The sequence below is a fragment of the Aquarana catesbeiana genome, linkage group LG05, assembly GCF_042186555.1.
Source record: "Aquarana catesbeiana isolate 2022-GZ linkage group LG05, ASM4218655v1, whole genome shotgun sequence".
Taxonomy (NCBI): Eukaryota; Metazoa; Chordata; class Amphibia; order Anura; family Ranidae; genus Aquarana; species Aquarana catesbeiana.
Window position 1 is genome coordinate 243510669 of NC_133328.1, and position 24283 is coordinate 243534951.

Genomic DNA, 24283 nt, shown 5'->3' on the forward strand with positions numbered 1-24283 from the left:
CGCCGCACACTGCATCAAATTGGTCTGCATGGCTGTTGTCCCAGAAGGAAGCCTCTTCTAAAGATGATGCACAAGAAAGTCCGCAAACAGTTTGCTGAAGACATGGATTACTGGAACCATGTCCTGTGGTTTGATGAGACCAAGATAAACTTATTTGGTTCAGATGGTGTCAAGCGTGTGTGGTGGCAACCAGGTGAGGAGTACAAAGACAAGTGTGTCTTGCCTACAGTCAAGCATGGTGATGGGAGTGTCATGGTCTGGGGCTGCGTGAGTGCTGCTGGCACTGGGGAGCTACATTTCATTGAGGGAATCATGAATGCCAACATGTACTGTGACATACTGAAGCCGAGCATGATCCCCTCCCTTTGGAGACTGAGCTGCAGGGCAGTATTCCAACATGATAATGACCCCAAACACACCTCCAAGACGACCACTGCCTTGCTAAAGAAGCTGAGGGTAAAGGTGGACTGGCCAAGCATGTCTCCAGACTTAAACCCTATTGAGCATCTGTTGGGCATCCTCAAACGGAAGGTGAAGGAGTGCAAAGTCTCTAACATCCACCAGCTCTGTGATGTCATCAAGGAAGCATGGAAGAGGACTGCAGTGGCAACCTGTGAAGCTCTAGTAAACTCCATTCCCAAGAAAGTTAAGGCAGTTCTGGAAAATAATGGTGGCCACACAAATCATTGACAATTTGGGCCCAATTTGGACATTTTCACTTAGGGGTGAAAGCACTTTTGTTGCCGACGGTTTAGACATTAATGGCTGTGTGTTGAGTTATTTTGAGGGGACAGCAAATTTACACTGTTATACAAGCTGTACACTCACTAGTTTACATTTTAGCAAAGTGTCATCTCTTCAATGTTGTCAAAATGTGAGGGGTGTACTCACTTTTATGAGATACTGTATGTGTATATATATATATATATATATATATATATATATATATATATATATATATATATTCACTTGTAGAGGGGAACCGCACTCTGCTTACAATTTAGTGCCAGCAATCGGGTCTTCCCACCGACCTTATATATAGAAAAAAAGTCCAAGAGGTTGCTGCACTTAAAAACTTCTTTGCTTTATTTCACAATATCTTCAGGAGAGATTTACAAAGCAAGTATAATCCTTTCAAGCAATATCAAGAAGCAGCAAATGCTTACACAGTTTCAGACATCAAACCTCTTGGACTTTTTTTATATATATATATATATATATATATATATATATATATATATATATACAGTGCCTTGCAAAAGTATTCACCCCCCGTGGCTTTTTATTTTGTTACATTACGGCCTTTAATTCAATGTTTTTTAATCTGAATTATATGTGATGGATCAGAACACAATAGTCTAAGTTGGTGAAGTAGAATTAGAAAAATATATACATAAAACTATTTTTCAGAAGTAAAAAAACGGATAATTGGCATGTGCATATGTATTCATCCCCTTTGTTATGAAGCCCATAAAAAGCTCTGGTGCAACCAATTACCTTCAGAAGTCACATAATTAGTGAAATGATGTCCACCTGTGTGCAATCTAAGTGTCACATGATCTGTCATTACATATACACACCTTTTTGAAAGGCCCCAGAGGCTGCAACATCTAAGCAAGAGGCACTACTAACCAAACACTGCCATGAACACCAAGGAACTCTCCAAACAAGTAAGAGACAGTGTTGTTGAGAAGTACAAGTCAGGGTTAGGTTATAAAAAAATATTCAAATCTTTGATGATCCCTAGGAGCACCATCAAATCTATCATAACCAAATGGAAAGAACATGGCACAACAGCAAACCTGCCAAGAGACGACCGCACACGAAAACTCACAGACCAGGCAAGGAGGACATTAATCAGAGAGGCAGCACAGAGATCTAAGGTAACCCTGGAGGAGCTGCAGAGTTCCACAGCAGAGACTGGAGTATTTATACATAGGACGACAATAAGCCGTACGCTCCATAGAGTTGGGCTTTATGGCAAAGTGACCAGAAGAAAGCCATTACTTTCAGCAAAAAACAAAATGGCACATTTTGAGTTTGTGAAAAGGCATGTGGGAGACTCCCAAAATGTATGGAGGAAGGTGCTCTGGTCTGATGAGACTAAAATTAAACTTTTTTGGCCATCAAAGAAAATGCTATGTCTGGTGCAAACCAAACACATCACATCACCCAAAGAACACCATCCCCACCGTGAAACATGGTGGTGGCAGCATCATGCTGTGGGGATGTTTTTCAGCAGTCAGGACTGGGAAATTGGTCAGAGTTGAGGGAAAGATGGATGGTGCTAAAGGGATATTCTTGAGCAAAACCTGTACCACTCTGTGTGTGATTTGAGGCTAGGACGGAGGTTCATCTTCCAGCAGGACAATGACCCCAAACACACTGCTAAAGCAAACATGTAAAATGTGTTGGAATGGCCTAGTCAAAGCCCTGACCTCAATCCAATAGAAAATCTGTGGACAGACTTAAAGATTGCTGTTCACGAGCGCAAACCATCCAACTTGAAGGAGCTGGAGCAGTTTTGCAAGGAGGAATGGGCAAAAATCCCAATGGCAAGATGTGGCAAGCTCATAGAGACTTATCCAAAGTGACTTGGAGCTGTGATAGCCGCAAAAGGTAGCTCTAGAAAGTATTGACTTTAGGGGGGGTGAATAGTTATACACATTGACTTTTTCTGTTATTTTGTTCTATTTGTTGTTTGCTTCACAATAAAAAAAAAAACATCTTCAAAGTTGTGAACATGTTCTGTAAATTAAATGATGCAAATCCTCAAACAATCCATGTTAATTTCAGGTTGTGAGGCAACAAAACACAAAAAATGCCAAGGGGGTGAATACTTTTGCAAGGCACTGTATATATGAAGGGGCAGGGATAGTAGTGACATCACTGATCAAATATTTGGTCAATGTCATTGCCCAAATATGGCCAGAAACCATATTTGGATAGTGATGTCACGGTGAACCCCATCCCCTTGCTTACCTGGCCAGTGGTAGTTGCCAGGGACGCAGCGGTTGCTAGCACTTATTGCTTTCTTAGAAACCATTAACAGCTGTCATTTCTAGAAATTGTAGAAATACTGCCTCTTTATATGATTCCCCGCGAACAGTCAAAAGTTCGATCATTCAGCTCAACACCCGAATAGCCAAGGTTCAGACCAAACTATTGCCTCATCCCTAATTGTGGCATGTGATATATGTCCATCTTTTGCAAAATTGTATTGAGAGCCACAGAATCTGATCTATTTTATGCCATTGACTGAAGTTTTATTGAACACAAAGAGCCCAGGACATTGGTAAAGCATTTCTTCACCCTATGTCATGTTGTGCTGCCTTGACTCCTCCCTGTCACTCTTTTACAAATGAACATAATATTTTTTTAACAAGGTGCTTTATTTATGTTGTAAAGCAGAACTTCCACATCGCTCGCCTAGGTGAGACTTTCTTCCCACCCCCTTTGCATCGGACTCTGGAGAGCCCAGTGGCACATCTGTGCATTCACTGGTTTCCCATACATGCATGAAAACTGATGGGAAAGTAGCACAGATTTTGTTTGCAGAGACATCAGTTTCATATCAGTTTTCATGTGGGTTTCAAAGAGTTTTTACAGCCTGTTTGCCATGCGATTTGAAAAAGAGTCCTGTAAGATTTCAGTCCGGTTCAGGTGTGTATTCTAATCTCATACACTACAATTCGTATTGGAATTGCACCTGAAATTAAAGTGGATGTAAACCCAATGTCACCCTTTCTAAACTACTGCCATAGGGGTTATCTATAAGGATATACATGCCTCCTGCATGTATCTTTACCTGTCAAATGTCTCCCCTCTGTCTGTTATGAGACCCAAAAAACTGCATATTCTGTGGGTGGGTCTGTTGTCTAGAGCTCCGTGGGTGGAGTCATGATGTCAGTAGACTCCCCGCCCACCTCTACACTCCCCTTGTCAATATGCATTTTCTCCTCTGTATTTCTTACACTGAACTTCTGCTATGATGTCTAAAATCCAGTGGAAAGACAGGAAAGTAACCACATGACTTCAGCATACCAAATCATGCTGAGGTGTGGAACAGCCAATCCTTGCAGAGCTGCTGAATAAAGGAGTGGGAGTGGGAATTAAAAAATAATGCATGTCTTAGGCTAGTGCACGAGATATGTAAATCACCTGTTACTCACAGCAAGGGGGAGGATTTCACAAAGTTTTTCTCTGTTTGTCAAGTTTTATCTCACTGAACAATAAAAGAGGATTGCTCAGAGCTGGATTAACTCTTTGTGGCAAGACTGGTCTCAAATGATAGGAAATCTTATACTCTACGTTATGACATAAAAAAAAAAAAAATTCGGGTTTACATCCACTTTAAACTGCAAACCGGCCCATGATGTTGGTGCCTGAGAAGGGGGCAGAGGCACCTAGAAGGCAGACTCAAGTTTTGCTTTACATACTTTCATTCTTTATCCCTTTTTAGTTTTCTGTTGTATTATTGACTCTTTTCTTCTGTAAAACCTTTTTCTCTAAATGTTTTGTTTGCACTGTTTTTTCTTTTCTCTTAAAGGAGAACTATAGGCAAAACTTTTTTCATTCTGGACAGAGCAAGGGAAGGTTATAACCCCTGTCAGATTTTTTTTCACCATCTGTGTCCCATTGCGGAGATATACCTTCACTCCCTGTCCCATAGCCAAACAGGATGTTTTGCCTTTAGTTATACTTTAATAAATAATATTTTAAAGTAGTTAAATCATCTCTAATGCACTTAACCAGAACTTTAAGAATCCCTGTCTCGTTGAAGAGTGCTACTATATTGTAAATCTCTGAAATATCCCTGTCTGTCATGACATTGCATATTATAGACATTTTTTAAGGGTCAGAAATGTTAACATAGAAATTGTGAATGGGTTTTGTTTCCAATAAGAGCACATAGTGGCACTATTTTGATGTGTAACTTTAAATATTAAAAAAACAGAAAAGTGCACAAAATAGAAATTTTAAATCATTACATAAACCCAAACTCATGCAGCTGCAGTATAATCACACTCAAAATTTCACTAAATGGTAAATACCAATGTCAGTCACCACCGTTCAGTGCTATAAATACAGCTAATCACATCAAACTCATCAAACAAAAGCAGACATGGTCAAACAGTGATTATCTGTGCATTTATTCAACATAACATGTCAAGTATTCTCAAACATAAAGTTCATAAAAATAGGTCCAATTCATTGAATAAATGACCATCTAATCTTCATTCAGTGCTCAGTGTGCTGTGTGATTTTTTTTCCACACTTGCTCAAAAAGGAGCTCTGGGACCCACTCCCTTCAGCAAGTAGATTTGCCAAATCTCATAGCTTCTCACCGGTAGTCATCTGTATAACAGAGGTTCCTATTTCTGTTACGGATCCAATAAAGTATTTTTCCACTTATACTTACTTGTAGGAGCCACTAGATGTCACCTTTTACCATTTTAATCCTTTCTTCCTAATGGAAAACTGTCAAAATGCAGAATGCTTGTAGAGCTCATTCACATAATTGTGTTGTATTAACAATAACATGCAGTGCAATCCTCATAGGATGGACTTTAAATAAATGACAAACAAACTGCATCCCAACTTCAGATATCACTTTTATTTAGAATTTACAGCACTTGTCCTTTTTTAAATAAGGTTTAAACTATATTTACTGTTGTAATTTACTCCCCAGCAATGTTAAAGTTTATCCCCTGCATGCAAATGAAAATAAAATAATTCAAATACTAAATATTATTGTTACAGGTATTAAACACATACAGTTACCAGAATACAAAACAAGGACATACCTCCCAACTTTTTGAAGTTCAGAATGAGGGACACCAGGCGGAAATGATCTGTGGAGCGTGTAGCAAAATGTGGGTGTGGCCAAACTGTTAACAGCGGGAGGGGCTTAAGAAGTGTGGTTAAACAAAACCTGGGCTTCCTTGTACCTATACAGGGGTCAGCAGGGCCCGGGGGGTAAGTAAAGCAGAGAAGGAGGGTCACAAGTGAAGAGGACAGGAATCAGCAGGACAAAGGACAGGAGTTAGTAGGGAAGGGTACAGGGGTCAGCAGGATGGAAGACAGGACTCAGTAGGGCAGGGTACAGGGGTCAGCAGGACCGAGGACAGGAGTCAATAGGGTTGGGTACAGGGATCAACAGGATGGAGGACAGGAGTCAATAGGGCAGGGTACAGGGGGTCAGCAGGAAGGAGCACAGGAGTCAATAGGGCAGAGTAGAGGGGGTCAGCAGGACGGAGAACAAGAGCCAGTAGGGCAGAATACATTGGGTCAGCAAGGCGAAAGACAGGAGTCAATAGGGCAGGGTACAGGGGTCTGCAGGATGGAGGAGAGGAGACAATAGGACAGGGTACAGGGGTCAGCAGTACAGAGGATAGGAGTCAATAGGGCAGGGTACAGGGGGTCAAATCCCCCCATTCTTCCTCCGAGCAAAAATACCCCTGCCCAAATTTACCTTTCTTGTGCAAATAGCAACCCCCCCTCCCCTCTACAAACCTCTCACTCTCCCGTAATACCAGAGCTTCTCTATATAGCACATGGCACTGGCCGGATCCATAGATCAAATTGTACACTGTATGTTTACCGCCCCCCATCCACATTTCTTGTGCTGGAAGATGAGCAGCTCTTGGAGGACATAGGGGGCTCTAATCATACAGTATACAGTCCAATCTATGGATCTGGTGTCACCTGCCATATGGAGGATTGCTGGAATGACAGGAGAGAGAGAGCACAGCCGCTGTCACTTCCCTGAGCAGCCAGGTATGCTATCCATGGGGGGGGGGGGGGGGACATGTGAAATCTGGGGGCAGGGCAAGGGAGGGGGGAGCCCACCCCACCACCACCATAGATCCGAGCATCACATGACTCCTCCCTGCCTCTCCCCTCCTGTCTGCATCACATCATTCAAGGAGGAGCTGCAAGCTGCTCTGCTGTGCATTGTGTGTATGTGTGCGGCAGCTGGCATGTCTCACCGTTGGCTGCCTGTCACATATACACAGCAATGCAGGACCTGAGACATCCCGCACAAGCTGCAGGTTGGGTGTTGGTGCCCACCCTATTGTGTGCTTGTGGGCAAGTCACTGGATCAAATCTCAGGACAATTCCAGTGAATCCGGGACGGTTGGGCGGTATGCAAGGAGGGCAAAGATGTTGTGTTAAAAGTGCACGTTATAGAATAACAATAGCTCACTTACAAGTAAGCAAGAATAATTGGGCACATCAAGGGTATCAGCAGTGCGGCTCGCAAGGCACCCTGTGATTTAGTAATAGTTATTGGGCATGTGTGTGGAAATTCTGCCACTGGCTCACTGGACCTGCTCTTACAGTATGATAATATGCGTAGACTCAGCAGCAACTCTGATACCATCTGAGAAAAGGGCTTCCTGTGCAGTCAAGCCTATCTGCTATACATTCTAGATTGCTATATACACACTATACACACAAACACACACTATAGACACACACAATGTGTATATACAGTGGGTAAAATAAGTATTTGACACTTCACCATTTTTCTGGGTAAATATATTTATAAAGATGCTATTTCCCACATGTCAGTAACAACCCATGCAATCCATAAATACAAAGACACCAAAACAAATAAGTTCAGAAATTAATTTATGTGTAATAAAATGTAATGACACAGGGAAAAAATATTGAACACACTAACTGGAATGTATTTAATACTTTGTACAACTTTGTTGGTCATGACAGCTTCATTACCCCTCCTGTATAGAGAAACTAGTTGCATGTATTGCCCAGGTGTGATTTTTGGCTCATTCTTCCACACAAACAGTCTTCAAATCTTGAAGGTTCCGTGGGCCTCTTTTTTGAACTCTGATCTTTAGTTCTTTCCATAGTTTTTCTATTGGATTCAAGTCAGGTGGGACATTCTAGCAGCTTTATTTTCTTTCTTTGAAACCAATTGAGTTTCCTTGGCTTTGTGTTTGGGATCATTGCCTTGCTGAAATGCCCACCCTGGTTTTATCATTATCATCTTGGTAGATGGTAGCAGATTTTTATCAAGAATGTCTTGGTACATTTTTCTATTCATCCTTCCTTCAATGACATGAAGTTTGCCAGTACCGTATGCTCAAAACAGTGCCACACCATGATGTTCCCACCTCCAAACTTCACTATTGGTATGGTGTTTTTGGGGTGATGTGCAGTGCCATTTGACCTCCAAACATGGTATCCAAAGAGTTTAAATTTGGTCTCATTTTACCAGACTATATTTTCTTAGAATTTCACAGGCTTATCTTAATGTTGTGCAGCAAACTTTAAACGAGCTTTAGCATGCTTTTTCATCAGCAATAGAGTCTTGCATGGTGAGCGTGCTCATAGGCCATGGCGGTTGAGTGCATTACTTATTGTTTTCTTTGAAACAATGTACCTGCTAATTCAAAGTCTTTCTGAAGCTCTCCACAAGTGGTCCATGGCTTTTGGACAACTCTTCTGATAAATCTTTTCACTCCTCTGTCAGAAATCTTGTAAGGAGCACCTGGTTGTGACTGGTTTATTGTTAAATTATGTTCTTTCCACTTCCAGATAATGGCCCCAACAGTGCTCACTGGAACATTCAGAAGTTTAAAAATACGTTTGTAACCAATGCCATCAGTATGTTTTGCAACAGTAAGATTGCAAAGGTCTTAAGAGAACTCTTTGGTTTTACCAATCATGAGATGTTTCTTGTGTGACACCTTGATAATGAGACACCTTTTTATAGGCCATCAGTTAAGACTGAACAGCCATTAATGTCTAAATTGCTGGCAACAAAAGTGAGTACACCCCTAAGTGAAAATGTCCAAATTGGGCCCAAAGTGTCAATATTTTGTGTGGCCACCATTATTTTCCAGCACTGCCTTAACTCTCTTGGGCATGGAGTTCACAAGAGCTTCACAGGTTGCCACTGGAGTGCTCTTCCACTCCTCCATGACAACATTACGGTGCTGGTGGATGTTAGAGACCTTGCGCTCCTCCATCTTCCGTTTGAGCTTGCCCTACAGATGCTCAATAGGGTTTAGGTCTGGAGACATGCTTGGCCAGTCCATCACCTTTACCCTCAGCTTCTTTAGCGAGGCAGTGGTCATCTTGGAGGTGTGATTGGGGTTGTTATGTTGGAATACTGCCCTGCGGCCCAGTCTCCGAAGGGAGGGGGTCATGCTCTGCTTCAGTATGTCACAGTACATGCTGGCATTCATGGTTCCCTCAATGAACTGTAGCTCCCCAGTGCAGGCAGCACTCATGCAGCCCCAGACCATGACACTCCCACCACTATGCTTGACTGTAGGCAAGACAAACTTGTCTTTCTGTTCCACACTTGGTTGCCGCCACACACGCTTGACACCATCTGAACCAAATAAGTTATCTTGGTCTCATCAGACCACAGGACATGGTTCCAGTAATCCATGTCCTTAGTCTGTTTGCAGGCTTTCTTGTGCATCATCTTCAGAAGAGGCTTCCTTCTGGGATGACAGCCATGCAGACCAATTTGATGCAGTGTGCGGCATATGGTCTGAGCAATAACAGGCTGACCCCCCACCCCTTCAACCTCTGCAGCAATGCTGGCAGCACTCATATGTCTATTTCCCAAAGACAACCTCTGGATATGATGCTGAGCACGCACATGCAACTTCTTTGATCGACCATGGCGAGGCCTTTTCTGAGCGGAACCTGTCCTGTTAAACCGCTGTATAGTCTTGGCCACGGTGCCACAGCTCAGTTTCAGGGTCTTGGCACTCTTCTTATAGCCTAGGCCATCTTTATGTAGAGCAACAACTTTTTTTCAGATCCTCAGAGAGTTCTTTGTCATAAGGTGCCATGTTGAACTTCCAGTGACCAGTATGAGAGAGTGAGAGCTATAACACCAAATTTAACACACCTGCTCCCCATTCACACCTGAGACCTTGTAACACTAACGAGTCACATGACACAGCGGAGGGAAAATGGCTAATTGGGCCAAATTTGGACATTTTCACTTAGGGGTATACTCACTTTTGTTGCCAGCGGTTTAGACATTAATGGCTGTGTGTTGAGTTATTTTGAGGGGAGAGCAAATTTACACTGTTATATAAGCTGTACACTCACTACTTTACATTGTAGCAAAGTGTAATTTCTTCAGTGTTGTCGCATGAAAAGATAAAATAAAATTTTTACAAAAATTTGACGGTGTATTCACTTTTGTTATATACTGTATATGTGGGTACACACATCTCCTTCTGTTAGAAAAGCTAAAACTTCCCCTGATTAGCCAGTAGGGGGAAGTCTATATATGAAGTAAGGTGCTGCACCTTGAGGGGTCCCTATAACTCTTAAAAGGGCCACACACCTTTATACTTTTTATGACCTATGGGTCATCAACCTGGAGCATAGACAGAGGAGTACCACCAGCATTACCAACAAATCGCGAGCTGGATTCATCCCCAACGAAGAAGGCAATTGTGACCTCACAGGTCCACATCTGGAGGTGAGCATGTAGGTACAGCGGTGGTGGGAATCACTGAGTACAGTGTGAAAGATCGATGCAATTTTAGATTTTGAACTGCACATTGGTGGATTGTGAATTGCGAATATTATAAGAAACGCCAAAGAGACGTTAAGCACATGTAGTTTGCATCTTGTAATAATTACATGTTTTTGGTGACTGGATATTTATACAAGTGAATAGGTGGTGCAGCCTTATTTTTTGTTTTATGTATGATCCATTCCCCCCCCCCCCCCCCCCACTGGCTTATTCAGGGAAGTTTAACTTTTTCAGATAGAGATGTGGGTACCAATATATATTCTGTATATTATAGTTTAACATTTTGTAAAATGTTGACGTATTTGCAATTCCGTTTTTTTATTCTTAATGCTATTAACATTTTTATTAGTTAGAGTTTATAATGTAAATTGTAATTAGAGTCTTGTTCATAATATCCTATGCATTTTTTTCTCCCAATTTAACATGTATAGCAGGGAGGCCTGACAGAGGGCAAAAGCTCTGAAATGCACTGCCACTCCTACACAGAAAGCATTTTCCCCCAATGGTATTAGGAGTGATGTTGACATTGCATGTGTCATCCTGGGAAATCGACCAAAAGAATGCTTCCCTTGAGCTTTACCTGATTTATATATCTGCCTTCTAATTTGCTTCCTTAACAGAGAACCAACATCCTCTTCCTACAGGAAACCCACTTCTGGTCTGGTTCAACGCCCACGATTTGTAATCGTTACTACACTTCCTGGTTCCACAGCACCAACCCGACTGCGAAATCCAAAAGGGTCTCTTTTGCTTTTCATAGGTCCTTTCACCCTGAAGTTCTTGACTCGTGTATTGATGACCATGGTCGCTTTGTGTTTCTCAAACTAAAATTTAATAATTTTCTTTTTACAGTGGCCAATATATACGCCCCTAACACTGACCAGGCGCGTTTCCTATCATCCACTCTCACCAGACTAGCTTCTTTTGGAGGTCCCTGTGTTATCGTTGGAGGTGACTTCAATGTGGCTCTTTCCCCATCTGCCGACACTTCTACAGGTAAGTCTTCCATAACCACGACCTCACTCTCCCACATCAGATCTCTTCTACATTCCCATCACTTAGTGGACGTGTGGCGCATACACCATCCTACAGACAGAGATTTCACCTACTTCTCCATAGCTCACAACTCATATAGTAGATTAGACTATTTCCTCATTTCCCAATCCCTCTTAGACACACCACTACAAACCTCCTTGGGGCATGCCCTTTGGTCTGACCACTCTCCGGTTTACTTATCCTTTGCCCAACCCCCACAATCACGTACAGGAAATTCTTGGCGTCTCAACGACAATCTTCTACGAGACTCAGTGTGTGTCGCTGAGGTCACTAAAGCGATCCAAAATCTTCGATCTGACCGTATAGCGGATACCACCTCTCCACTTAATCAATGGGAGGCCCTGAAGTGTGTGGTCAGGGGTGTCCTTATACAAAACGGCTCTCGTCTGATGACATTAGGCGCCTTATGACCACCATTTCGGATCTGGAATCCCTTCACAAACAAACCTTGGACCCCTCTACTTTTGTTACTCTTTCTAATTCCTGCCGTGATCTCCTCCAGCTACTAGACTCCCATTCTCTCATAGCCAGGGATCGTGCCCGCAAATCTTATTATTCCATAGCTAACAAATGTGGTCAACACTTAGCACGGGTCATCCATCCCAGAGCGCCACGTAGCCCCGTTCCCTTCATCACTAAGTCAGATCAGACCAAAGTCTTTGATTGCAGAGGCATATCCACTGCATTTAAAGACTTCTATTCTCAGTTATACAACCTCTCGCAAACATCTCTGCCCAGTCCTGTGCCTCCCTCCCAGGATCCAATGCAGACATATATAATGGAGACGGCGCTGCCCATGATCGACCCCCAGGAATCCGCAGACCTGGATGGCCCCCTGTTGGAGCCGGAATTCTTGGGCGTCATCAAGGGACTAAATGTCCAGGCCCCGATGGCTACACCCCGAGGTTTTACAAAACCTTTGCGCCTTTGCTGGTCCCGTTCCTAACCAAGGCCTTTAACTCCATTGACGATACTACTCTCCCCTCCACAGAGCTATTATCAGCTAATGTTTCCATTATACTGAAACTCAATAAAGATCCCTCCCAATGCAGCAGTTATCGCCCTATCTCATTATTAAATATTGATCTTAAACTTTTTGCCAAAATCCTTGCTAACCGTCTCTCTCTCTCTCCCCGGGATCATACATAGAGATCAGGTTGGCTTTGTTCCAGGCAGGGAGGCACGGGACAATACTACCAAAACTATTCACTTCATCTCATATTCCCAACGCCATCATCAACAGGTCTGCCTTCTCTCCTTTGATGCCGAGAAGGCATTCGACCGGGTCAACTGGCGCTTCTTGAAACTTTCACTTGAACAAATCGGGTTGGGGTCCTCTTTCAATTCCAAAATCATGTCACTTTACTCTCACCCCTCTGCTTCGGTCTTGGTTAATGGTACCTCCTCAGCAGTATTTGATATATCCAACGGGACTCACCAGGGCTGCCCCCTTTCCCCCCTTCTTTTTGTCATTGTGATGGAACATTTAGCATGCGCCCTTCGGCAAAATGATTCCATACAAGGCATACACACGCCATCCGCACACCACAAGCTTTCATTGTATGCCGATGACTTACTCATCTATGCTCGCCAGCCCCATATAACCCTCCCTTTACTTTTCTTGGAATTTGAACGCTTTGGATAACTAAGTAATTTTAAACTCAATATCTCCAAGACTGAGGCCCTCAACATCTCTCTTCCTGCATCTACCATGTCCCCCTCCGATCCAACTACTCTTTTCACTGGCAGACCAAGGGCATCACTTACCTGGGAGTGATAATACCGGTTAACCTTTCCAATCTTTTTACAGTGAACTATATTCCCCTCCTCTCCCGTCTCCGCAAAGACCTAGCTTCCTGGGGGGACAAAACTATTCCTTGGTTTGGACGCATAAATACCCTCAAGATGGACACTCTACCCAAACTGCTTTATCTATTCCAGACCATACCGGTCATCATACCCAAATTCTTTTTCTCTACCCTGCGCTCTCTCTCCATTCACTTCTTGTGGAATAAAGGATTATCGAGAATCAAATTTAAATTACTCATACGGCCAAAACTGCAAGGCAGTACAGGCTTGCCAGATTTTGAGCTATATTACAAAGCCACATTAATGGCGCGTATCCTTGAATGGTTCCCACGACCCTTTCAAAAAGCCTCGGTCATGGCTGAACAGCATATTTCCCCCGTTGATCTAAGGGCTTTACTTTGGGGTTATAGGAGCAACTTACCGGCTTTAGCCAACTCTTCTCCTCTAACTACAGCTGCCCTTGTGCTCTGGTACAGGAGAGGACAATGTGAGATTCTGTCTTCAGATCCATCTACTTTATCACCACTTTTTGATAATCCAGCCTTTCCACAAGGTATAGGGGCTCATGCTCTAGGCTCTTTTCTCCACACCTCCTGGCAACAAGCTCATTCCTTTGTTCATGCGGACAATGGAACCCCAAATATCCCAACGGGAAGCCAGGACTGGCTCACCTCCCTGCACCTCACTACCTTCACCAAACATCTTTTCGGTTCCTCTCAGATCTATCGCCCCCTGACTGAATTTGAACACCTAAGTTCCCTTTAACAATTACCTAGACATTTACTTTCACACATTTACAGTCTGATTCAAGCTCTCACACTAAATGACTTACCCACTTACACTAGAATGTGGTCGGCAGACTTGGGAAAGACCATCTCCAGAGCGGAATGGCAAACTGCATTCCATTTCGCACACAAGTCCTCTATCTCTTGTTATTCACAAGAGAAGAATTTTAAGGTTTTGTCCAGGTGGTACAGGGACCCTGCCACTCTACGGAAAACATTCCCCTCCACTCCATCTACCTGCTGGCGATGTTTTACTGCAACAGGATTGTGCATGTCTGGTGGGAGTGTGATCGGATCCATCCCTTCTGGAAACAGGTATCCCCGGTTTTTGAAAAAATTTATGACGATCCTTTGCAATTGACCCCTGAAATAGCCCTTCTCTCTATCCTGCCAGGATCGATAACCTCTCAAACATGCAGTCTCCTCCGCTTCTTCCTGTCTGCTGCTCGCCAACTTATACCTCTTTTTTGGAAGACAACGACTATCCCCACGTTGGCCCTTTGGACCTCCACTATGAATGATATCATGCGTATGGAGGAGATGTTAGCGCTAGACAATGATACCTACGAGAAATTCACAATATTATGGTCTGTCTGGCGACGCTTCTCCTCCACAGACACGCTGGTTACTTTGCTTCCTGTCACCCCTACTCCAACCTCTTCCACTAATTTGAATGCCCCCTGATCCCTGATTTATCCTTTTATCCTTGCAACTGATAAACTAGAGTCCTTCCTCTCCGTTTCCAGCCAGCAGACCCCCCCCCCCTCCTTTCTACTCCTTCCCCTTTCCTTAACCCTGTTCATCCTCCTAACTTTTATCTTACTTCTCCCACTTTCATTTTCCCTCTTTCCATTTCACCATCTTGATGTTTGACATAATCTGTTTATATGATCTACTACTCAATAGCTGCCAGTATTGCTGTGGGCGATAGCGATTTGGCGTGCTGGTTGTCCTTTCACAGTATAATATTTTATGTCAACTGTATTATTTTCTTTTGTTTCTTTATACCAATAAAAACATTTTCAACTCTAATTTGCCTCCTTATTTAGGTTTTTGTCTGTCAGGGTGAATGAAGTGAGCTGCATAATTTCTTACTGGTCAATCAAAAAGACCAAAGACCTGGAACCTGGAAGAAGCTAGGGGGAAGATAACAACGCAGACATCAGACCATTGTTGGGGAGGTGAGCATTTGTAAACATTTTGTTCTGCTTTAGCTGTAGATTTTCTCTTGGGTCCATCACCAGTACATAAAATTAAATAAAATCCTATCCTGCCTATCTCTAAATTACATATCCTGAAGCAATTTGTGACCAGGTGAGTGAGAGCTATAAGATCATTTTACATTTTTGCAGCACCTTTCCAGTGTGAAATTAGCCAGCAGCAGGACATTTTGTTTCAAGACTAGTATTTTTGGGGTTTTCATTTCTTTCGTGTGTGTTTTTTAAAATTTTTGCTGATAGGACCTTTTAAGATAAGCCTGTTCAAAGAGGAGCATTCACTAGTTATTGACCATCTGTTCTTGGAGCTTCCTTTTGTTTGCTGCATACCGCTACATCATTTAACCAAAACATAAAGTGCAAGAATAATGAGCACCCAAACTACTTTACATTATATTACTCACATTCAACAACCCCTATCCCTATAGATAAAACAAAGTTAGGAACACACCAGTTAGGCCTACTATGGCTAATTAAAACTGTCCCGATGTTGGCTAATTTTACACTATTGTATTATCTTTGGTTGCCAAATTCCTGTAGTAAAACACCTGCCTGTACTTTTGTCTGCAGTACATTTTGGCATATTTTCTCAGATTAAAGCAGTGCTGCAACTGGCCAATTTTCCACTGCTGTATCCTATGCCGTATCCTAATTCTTGAAGCAGAGCCCCAGCCTGTACTCTTTATCTCTTGTAAAATTAGGTAGTCTTGCCATTTACCTGCTGCAGTAATAAACCAGCTGCATGCATTCTATTCCCAGTACATTTTGGCCAATTCCCCCTTTATTTTCAAGCTTTGACTGCCACAAGGAATTTGGCCGGTGGTTTTATGTAGTTGTTCCCATTCTAATTGATGTAAAACTCTCCTGCTGTTGGCCAAATTTGCACTGTTGCATACTTGCCAACAGTCCCGATTTTCTAAGGATAATCCCGACAATGGGACCCTTGTCCTGATCTGAGTGTGTCCCGATCAAAATCCCGGGATTTCGCTTTTGTCCTGGGTATCGGTACTTTATTTGGCACCAGCAGCAGCTTCTGGCTCTGAAAATATGGCCGCGGGAACTCTTTCTGGCTAGCAAGTCTCTTTCCCCGTGTGTTCAGTGGAGAGGGGAGGGGCCTCCGCGCAGCTAATCGGCTTCTCTCTTCAGTGTACAAATAGACAATTCTCTTGTACACTGAAGCCAGTTAGCGGCATGGATCGGAGGCCCCTCTCCACTGAACACACGGGGAAAGAGACCTGCATACAAATGGAACCGCTGCCCACCCTCCGTCCCATGGCCTGCTGCCGTGTCCGACAAGAGGCAGAGCCAAGGGACTCTACTAGGGGCACCCGATGTAAGGAGGGACTCCACAGGGGACACTGATGTAAGGAGGAATTCCACTGGGGACACTGATGTAAGGAGGGACTCCACTGGGGACACCTGATATAAGGAGGGACTCCGCTGGGAATGCCTGATGTAAGGAGGGAGTCTTCTGGGGACACCTATTGTAAGGAGGGACCCTGCTGGGAATGCCTGGTGTAAGGAGGGACTCTGCTGGGAATGCCTTGTGTAAGGAGGGACTTTGCTGGGGACACCTGATAGCATCTGGTGGCAGGCGACGTTGCAAGTGACATGCTCAGGGCTCCCACTGATTCTGCATTATGGTGAGTTGAACTATTTAATTTTATATTACAATATAATGATAGAAATAATGCGCTTCATTGATCCTGACACCATGACAACCATGGTGCCGTGATGATTGACCAGGTGTTTGGAGTATCCTTATCTGCTGATTGTTACATTTTCTGGAATACACATATTGCTATTGTGGTGTAGAATCTGGGCCTGCTGTCCTTCCATCCCTCTCTCTTTCCTTCCTTCTCTCTCCTTCTCTCCCTATTTCTTTCTTTCTTCCTCCATCCCTCGTTCATCTCAGGCATGAACCACAGTCCCTTTGAGCTCCGCCCAATATTTAGTTTAAAGCACGCCCATGCTTCACATGCCACATTTTGCTTTCCCCGCTACACCACGCCTACAAACAAATGCCCCACCCCTAATTATAATAAGAATCCGCCTACCAACAAAAAAGTGTCCCTATACATTTTTTGACAATGTTGGCAACTATGCTGTTGTCATATCTGTGGGCTCTTTATTCCTGATGTGAGCTTAATACAAATTGGGCAGGACAGTTTTGCATCAGTTATAACCTGATCAGCTACAGCAAAGTATTGGTCAATTTCTATGTGCCAGTCAAACCAAGAAAAAAAGATTTTTCTAAACTGAAATTAATCAAATTGGGATGCCGCTGCTGAATAAAAGCCAAGTGATTTGTAAAAGAGAAAATCAATTCTACAGGGAAAAATGCACTGTGAGTGTATGCTGTCGCTGCAACTGTCCGTATAAATCATATTTAACATAACATACAGTTTTAGCGTACCCCTAGCATGTTATTTAGGGGATTTGTGTATTTTTGAAATATTTCCCTTGAAGCTGTATGAAAAGTCCCTCTTACCGTTGTACTATTTTTTTTTTTTCATAGCTGCACATTCTCAATGGCACTGCCTATTACCTATATTACAATATGCTAAAGTCCAGATGGCTAGAAGGGCCGTTCAAATTATAATGTAAGATAAACTATGACTGTGAATTATCTGAATCATTTTTTCTCTTCTCTATTCATGAATTTTGTCTATATTATAAATCAGCTTTCCGCAAACTCATGGCCAGCTGGCCTGTTATGGCCCACTTGTTGCTGTGAACCACCCTCAGCAATAAGAAGGGCTTTTTCATTCCATACCTGGGAAACTGCTTTGCAAAATGGAATCCTGTGCTGGGCACTGGAATGGAGTGCCTAGCAATCCTTGCAGGTACTTTTGGACATTGTGATCTCCTTCCTGATGGTACCTGTATAGTCCCGGTAGGGTTGCACCGATACTGATACTAGTATCGGTAATGTTGCCGATACCAAGCACTTGCATCATTACTTGTACTCGTGCAAATGCTTTGATACTTGATCCGATACCTGGGCAGCCTCACAGGTGATCGTACGGTGGTGGGGGCAGTTACAAGCACCGATCTCCCTGTGTGGCTTTTAATAAAGCAGCTGACACTTGCTTCTCCTCCTCTCCCTCCCGTGGCTTTCAGCTGCTTTATTAAAAGCTATACAGGGAGATCGGCATTTGTAACTGCCCTCACTGCCGCACCAATCACCACCGGCTGTCCCCTGTGTCCTCCTCTGGCTCCCTGGGTCCTCTGTGTCTTCCTCCTGTCCCCCTCCTGTCCCCCTCCTCCAGTCCCCCCTGTCCCAGATCTGTCAGGATGGAAAGCGGAGGAAGGAGCTGGTAAATTTGTCATTTTACCAGATCCTTCCTTTTCTGAATGAACAGAGTCAGTGATCACTGACTCTGTCCATTCATAACTGAGCATCGTAAACAGTGTTTACGATGCTTCAGTTTATAAATGAGGCGGAGCCTCTGTCTCCTGTCCATTCATCTTTAGTGCAGCTGAGGCTGCAGAGAAAGGGACTGGGGAATCTGTGCCCTTAGTCACTTTCCCTGTCTCAAAGGGGAGATGTCAGGGGTCTGTTTAGACCCCTGATATCTCACCAAAGCCCCCCCCAATAGGGCTGATAAAAAAGAAATAATATTAATTAAAAAAAATTGTAATAAATATTTAAAAGTTAAATTGTTAAAAAAATGAAAAAATTAAATAAAAGAAACACTGACAACACACCCCCTCGCCCCAAAATAAAATAAAAAATAAATAAATATATATTTTTCTATATAAATTGTAAAAAATAATAATAAAAAAAATAAATTGTAAAAAATAAAATTGGAAAAAAAATTAAAATAAAAAACTACTGACACAGTCCACGCCTCATCAGTGCCACCTATATTTTTTTGTTTATAGTGCATAGGTGATCAAATACCACCAAAAGAAAGCTCTATTTGTGGGAAAAAAAAGGACATACATTTTGTTTGGGTACAGCAATGCAGTTGTCAGTTAAAGGGACACAGTGCCATATCGCAAAAAAGGGCCTGGTCATTAAGGGGGCAAATCCTTCCGGGGCTGAAGTGGTTAAGCTACAAACAAGTACAATATGCAATTAGTGATGTGATTTAAGGTAGATATTAAGGAAAAAACGTATTTCTTATTTTATTTTTAATATAATAAGTAGCTCAGGGACAGGACTCTGGGGGGCAAGAAATTAGAATGGGCAGGCACACACCATGAAATCGACTCACACAGCACATTGCGCTGTGACAGGTCATGTGCGTGCTTTGGCCAATCAGCAGCATCAATGCACTGCGATCTTGCAGTGCATTATGGGGCACTCCGGAGCAGGCGAACTTCCTGCGAGCGCCCCATTTATCAAACATCCAGCCCATCCCTAATACCGAAGACAGGTTGCTACCCATTTTTACATTTTTGATGAGAATGAGCACTTTTGAGGACCTTGCAAACCAGTCAACTGTCGTGACAACCTCAAACCATATTCTTCTTATTTGAAAAATGTTTTTAAATTATGAAACAAAAGCTGAGAGGTGGAAAGTTCACCCAACGCCAGATATTTTCCAAAGACTGCTTCTCTCCTCTTCTCTGGATCATCCCCAAAGCCCCTCTGGCTTTCTTCTGTTTGCCAGAACCCTTGACATTCAGTCATATAGAGCTTGCTTTTAGATGTGTACCCTGTGCCTATGCTTCCAATCTTTTTATGCTCCAAGTCTCTCTTATTGTGATATCTTCCTCAGCTGTTTGGAGACTAATGCTGCTTCCCTTCCAGTAGAGATGTTAAGTTGCTTGCTGTGATGTTGCACCCTTTCATGGTAGGTAACCAGTAGTATCCCACCTTTGTCCTAGAAAACAGAAGCCAACATCTTAAAGGTTAACTTCTGTATCCAAAACCTAGTTTTGTGAGGATAACCACTTATCTGCATCATCCCTGACTGTTTAAACTAGCCGTTAGAGCTATGCAGTACACACACCAAAAACCACTGTCTATAATTTGTTCAGCACTCATGCATGTAAACAAGTGTTTATGCCCTGAATTAAGGAAACCTTGGAACCTTCAAAATGCACTGGCTTTTGTTCAACTTAGATTAAGAAATAAAGCCAAAAATGGGCTCAGTATATTCTGTGGTTTTCTAATTTGTCTGATCTATCACCCAAGAGAGAAATGTACTCATTATTAAAAGTATTATGCTTTCAATGGGTCTGTCATCAGCTAAATATTACAATGCCACATGGAAATCACTCATGGAGCATGCAAAGTAAATTATTTTGTGTAGTGTCCATGTACAAAGCAGGGTCATGGGATTCCATTTAAATAGTAGGTCTGCATGAACAAAATTAGTTGATTCAATGAAGGCAAGAAAGAATGTTTTGTTGAATTATTTTTCTGAATTTCTGTAGGAAAGTTCAAACAAAAATCCAACCATGTATGGCCAGCTTAAGGGTGGGCACAGACAGGCAGATGTTTTCCCAATAATGACAGATGTGGAGACATACGCCTGTCTTTGAATACACCAGCAACTTCAACTACATGTCTTGCTACCTGTTTTATTTACAGAGGTACACGAGTGAACAATTTCTTTCATTATTCTTTAAAATTTGCTTTACCATTCTGCGATGGTGAAAAATCAATGTTTGTGATAACGAATGTTTCCTAACGTCAGAAGCGCTTATTTTCACTCTTTGCTTCATAATGCTGAGATTTTTCAACAAGCTGAAAAATCAATGTGTGTGATAACGAATGCTTCCTGAAGTTAGAAGCATTTTCTCCCCTTAAGAACAACCAAAAGCCACCCTAATTTTATCCTCCCCATCGACTTTAATAAATTTCAACAAAATTTCACAGAAGTCTTCAGAAAAATAAAAAAGTGTCAATCTCACCCCTAATAACAACATACAAAAAAATACATTTATTAACATTCCTGTGTAAGTAAGTCTATACAAACTGATATTTTTTTTTTTTTTATAAATAAGCACTTTCATACTTATATGTTAATTAAAGAGAGGAATAAAACTGTTTTGTTCAAACATCTACACAGCTTTCTACAGTTTGGTTATTACATTGTACTTTTATCATAATAAATCTTAAGGCACATACCTCCTCCATGGCTTTGACACAGGTAAGGAAATCTCCATACATTTCCAAGTCCTACACAAAAACCTATACAGGTAAGCATATACTGTGCTTTGTTATCCCATTGTGGTCTTTCGCCTGCCTCTTTTTCTTCTAGTATTTCAAGCTCCTCATATGTTTGTATCCTGCTTTCCAGGTCAGGGTTTGGTAGCACAAGCTTCACCATGATGTAAAGGATGTCACTTTCTTGTTACATACGTAGATGAAAGAGCACAGTCTGATGTTTAATGAAAGTGATGACTCTCAGTGTGAGCAGATGGTATTTATAGTGAACCTTTGGCACTCATGTGAAAAAAGCACCACCTAAAGCAGAAAGAAATGTCAGCAAAACTTTCAGCAAATGAGCTCTTCTAATTATTAATGCCTTATCAGTATCAGTGCAGTTTAAAGAGCTGTTGTCTTTATTGCGCTTCTCAATGGCTCTGAAAGAAAAAAGTTCCTCCACTTGTACGAAGGAGAACAAGCACATAATTTACACTAAACATCTCGCTGTAATCATGTTTACAGTTTGATAACATTTCTGGTTATAAAACAGATTGTAGCAATGAAAAGTTAATAGGTGTGTGCTTCTAACAAAGCAAACGTTTATAATAGAGATGAATGAATAATCTTCAACGTTCAAACTTCTACTCTGGTACTAGACTGATTCACCACCAACTAATATTTGGGAATCATCCTTTCCTTTTTTGTTTGTTATTGTACTTTGTTGTAGTTAAGAAAATGATGTTGCATCTCCCCTACCCCCAAAAGTTAACAGCCAAGAACACCAGACATACAGGTATCCCCAATCTTGAAAGGCTGTGAGCAAGAAGGGAACCTTAAGGTGACACTGTCACCACCTTGTACATAGCAGGTTAAACATAACCTGTCTCTAATGGTGCTGAAGAGGCCTTTCTCCTGTCAATTCCTTATCCAGTTTTTTTGAATGAAGCAATTCAATTTCCTACCACTTCTGGATCTAGGAGTGTTGGATGCTTTCTGCTCCTGACAGTCCCTTCTTCTAGTCCTGATGTCATCAGCTGCAGGGAAAACCTTTCACAATTTAAAAAGGCAACATGCCTGCACACAGCTCCTTACAGCAGCAGGGCTTTTTTCAGGGGTGATGTGGGGAAATGCAGTTCCAGCACCTTCAGTACTAAATGGTACTCTATATAATGGCAAGGGGTGCTGGGGTGTGCTGGACGATCTAATAATGCTGGCTGCTGGAGGATCTATTGTTGTTGGAAAGGGTCTAATTTTGCATGGATGTTTATTGTTGCTGGGGAGGTCTATTGTTGCTGGTTTGCTGGAGGGAGGCTTATGTTGCTCTAGTGTGCTAGAGTAGGTAATGTTAGGATTTTTGTTAGTGTAGCTAAAATATTTTGGCTTGGCTGTGTCGTGGAAAAACCCACCATAATCTTTTGCACTAATAAGCGCCCATTTCGTCTAATGGTATAATGCATGTTACCTATCATTCTATTTCCCGCATTTCCCAATAAACAGACATGACCACAGCTTACGTCCTCATCTCAGCACGACTGCCCTGCTCTCTTCCTGGGAGCCAACTTTTTTTCATATAAACAATAGAGCCTCATGGTTTCACAATCGACCAAGCAAGCACATGCATTCCCTTAAACAGGAGGGGTTAAACAACAACCAATGAACAAGGACTAGGGGAGTCCTATGGGCGTGTCTGGGCGGGGGCAGCGTGTACAATCTCCAGCCCCCTGTCTCTGTCATGATCACAGGAAGCCTGAGATCATGAACGCTGATCCCAACCACAACGACTCAAAGACTCACGTTTTTACCATTTGTTCGTGAATCCTTATTCTGCTTTGTTCAGAGAACAAAGCATACCAGGACTATACTACCATTTCTGCTGATGGGAGATTATCTGCAGGTGTACCCCATGGCACCCCAAATATGTTGATCAGGCATACAGGGGTGACACGAGCGTACATCCACTAAACCGATGATGTCTTTTACAGAACGAACACATCCCCCCCAGACTATAGTTCTGTGCATCGCACAGGGGCCCTTCGCTGGCGGACATATCCCCACTCTGCAAACACCTCTCTCCAACCTCAGGAAGTTTTCCACTACCAAACAGATCTCAACCAGTGTCAGTCTGCCACAGTCAGCTCTCTAGAGCGGGCTGCAGGAGTACTAACACTGGGAGACACTATGACAATACATATTAAATTACATCTTCATAATATTTCCACAACAGTTCCTCCTCTTGTCATATGCTCCCATGTGTCCCTCTGTGAATCTTCTTCTTAATCAGTCCTTAAGTCCATAAAAAGGAAAACACGGCTTGACTTGTAGACTCTGTTCTTCAGGAGGGATGACTTAGAGGAGGACATGAAGGCCGGTCGGTCTGGGATCCTCTGTGTCTTGTACGTGGGTTGGGCTTCGGGGTGTCTCATCTCAGAGGAAGATGTGGTCATCTGCTCAGGCTCTGGTCACTCATCCAATCAGGCAACAGTAGCACCTCATCACGGCATATGAGAAGGAATAGAAACAAAAACAACATGAGTATATATATATATATATACCCCTACTTCCTTCAACCATGATCTGCTGAAAAATAAAAAAATCCCCAAAGATTCCCAAACCCTTAAAAGGATTCCAACCTTCACTAGCTATAGCTCTGGCTTTGCCATGCAGGGATCTAAACCTTATCCATATGAGCCTGAACTTTGTCACCAGTATCCCCGATCCAGGTACAACAAGCTTTAACTATGAATTCCCAGAAACCCCCCTTGGA

The 24283-nt window shown here is 42.5% G+C and overlaps 1 protein-coding gene across 1 annotated transcript in view; it reads right to left on the reverse strand.

Moving 5' to 3' along the window:
* Nucleotides 1-24283, reverse strand: part of SLC6A19 (solute carrier family 6 member 19) — a 296856-nt gene that overhangs the window by 146152 nt on the left and 126421 nt on the right. Inside the window, exon 3 of the mRNA XM_073630654.1 lies at nucleotides 21499-21837. Within this exon, the coding sequence (XP_073486755.1) occupies nucleotides 21499-21700 (202 nt within the window). The 5' untranslated portion in view covers nucleotides 21701-21837. The remainder of the gene's footprint in view (nucleotides 1-21498; nucleotides 21838-24283) is intronic.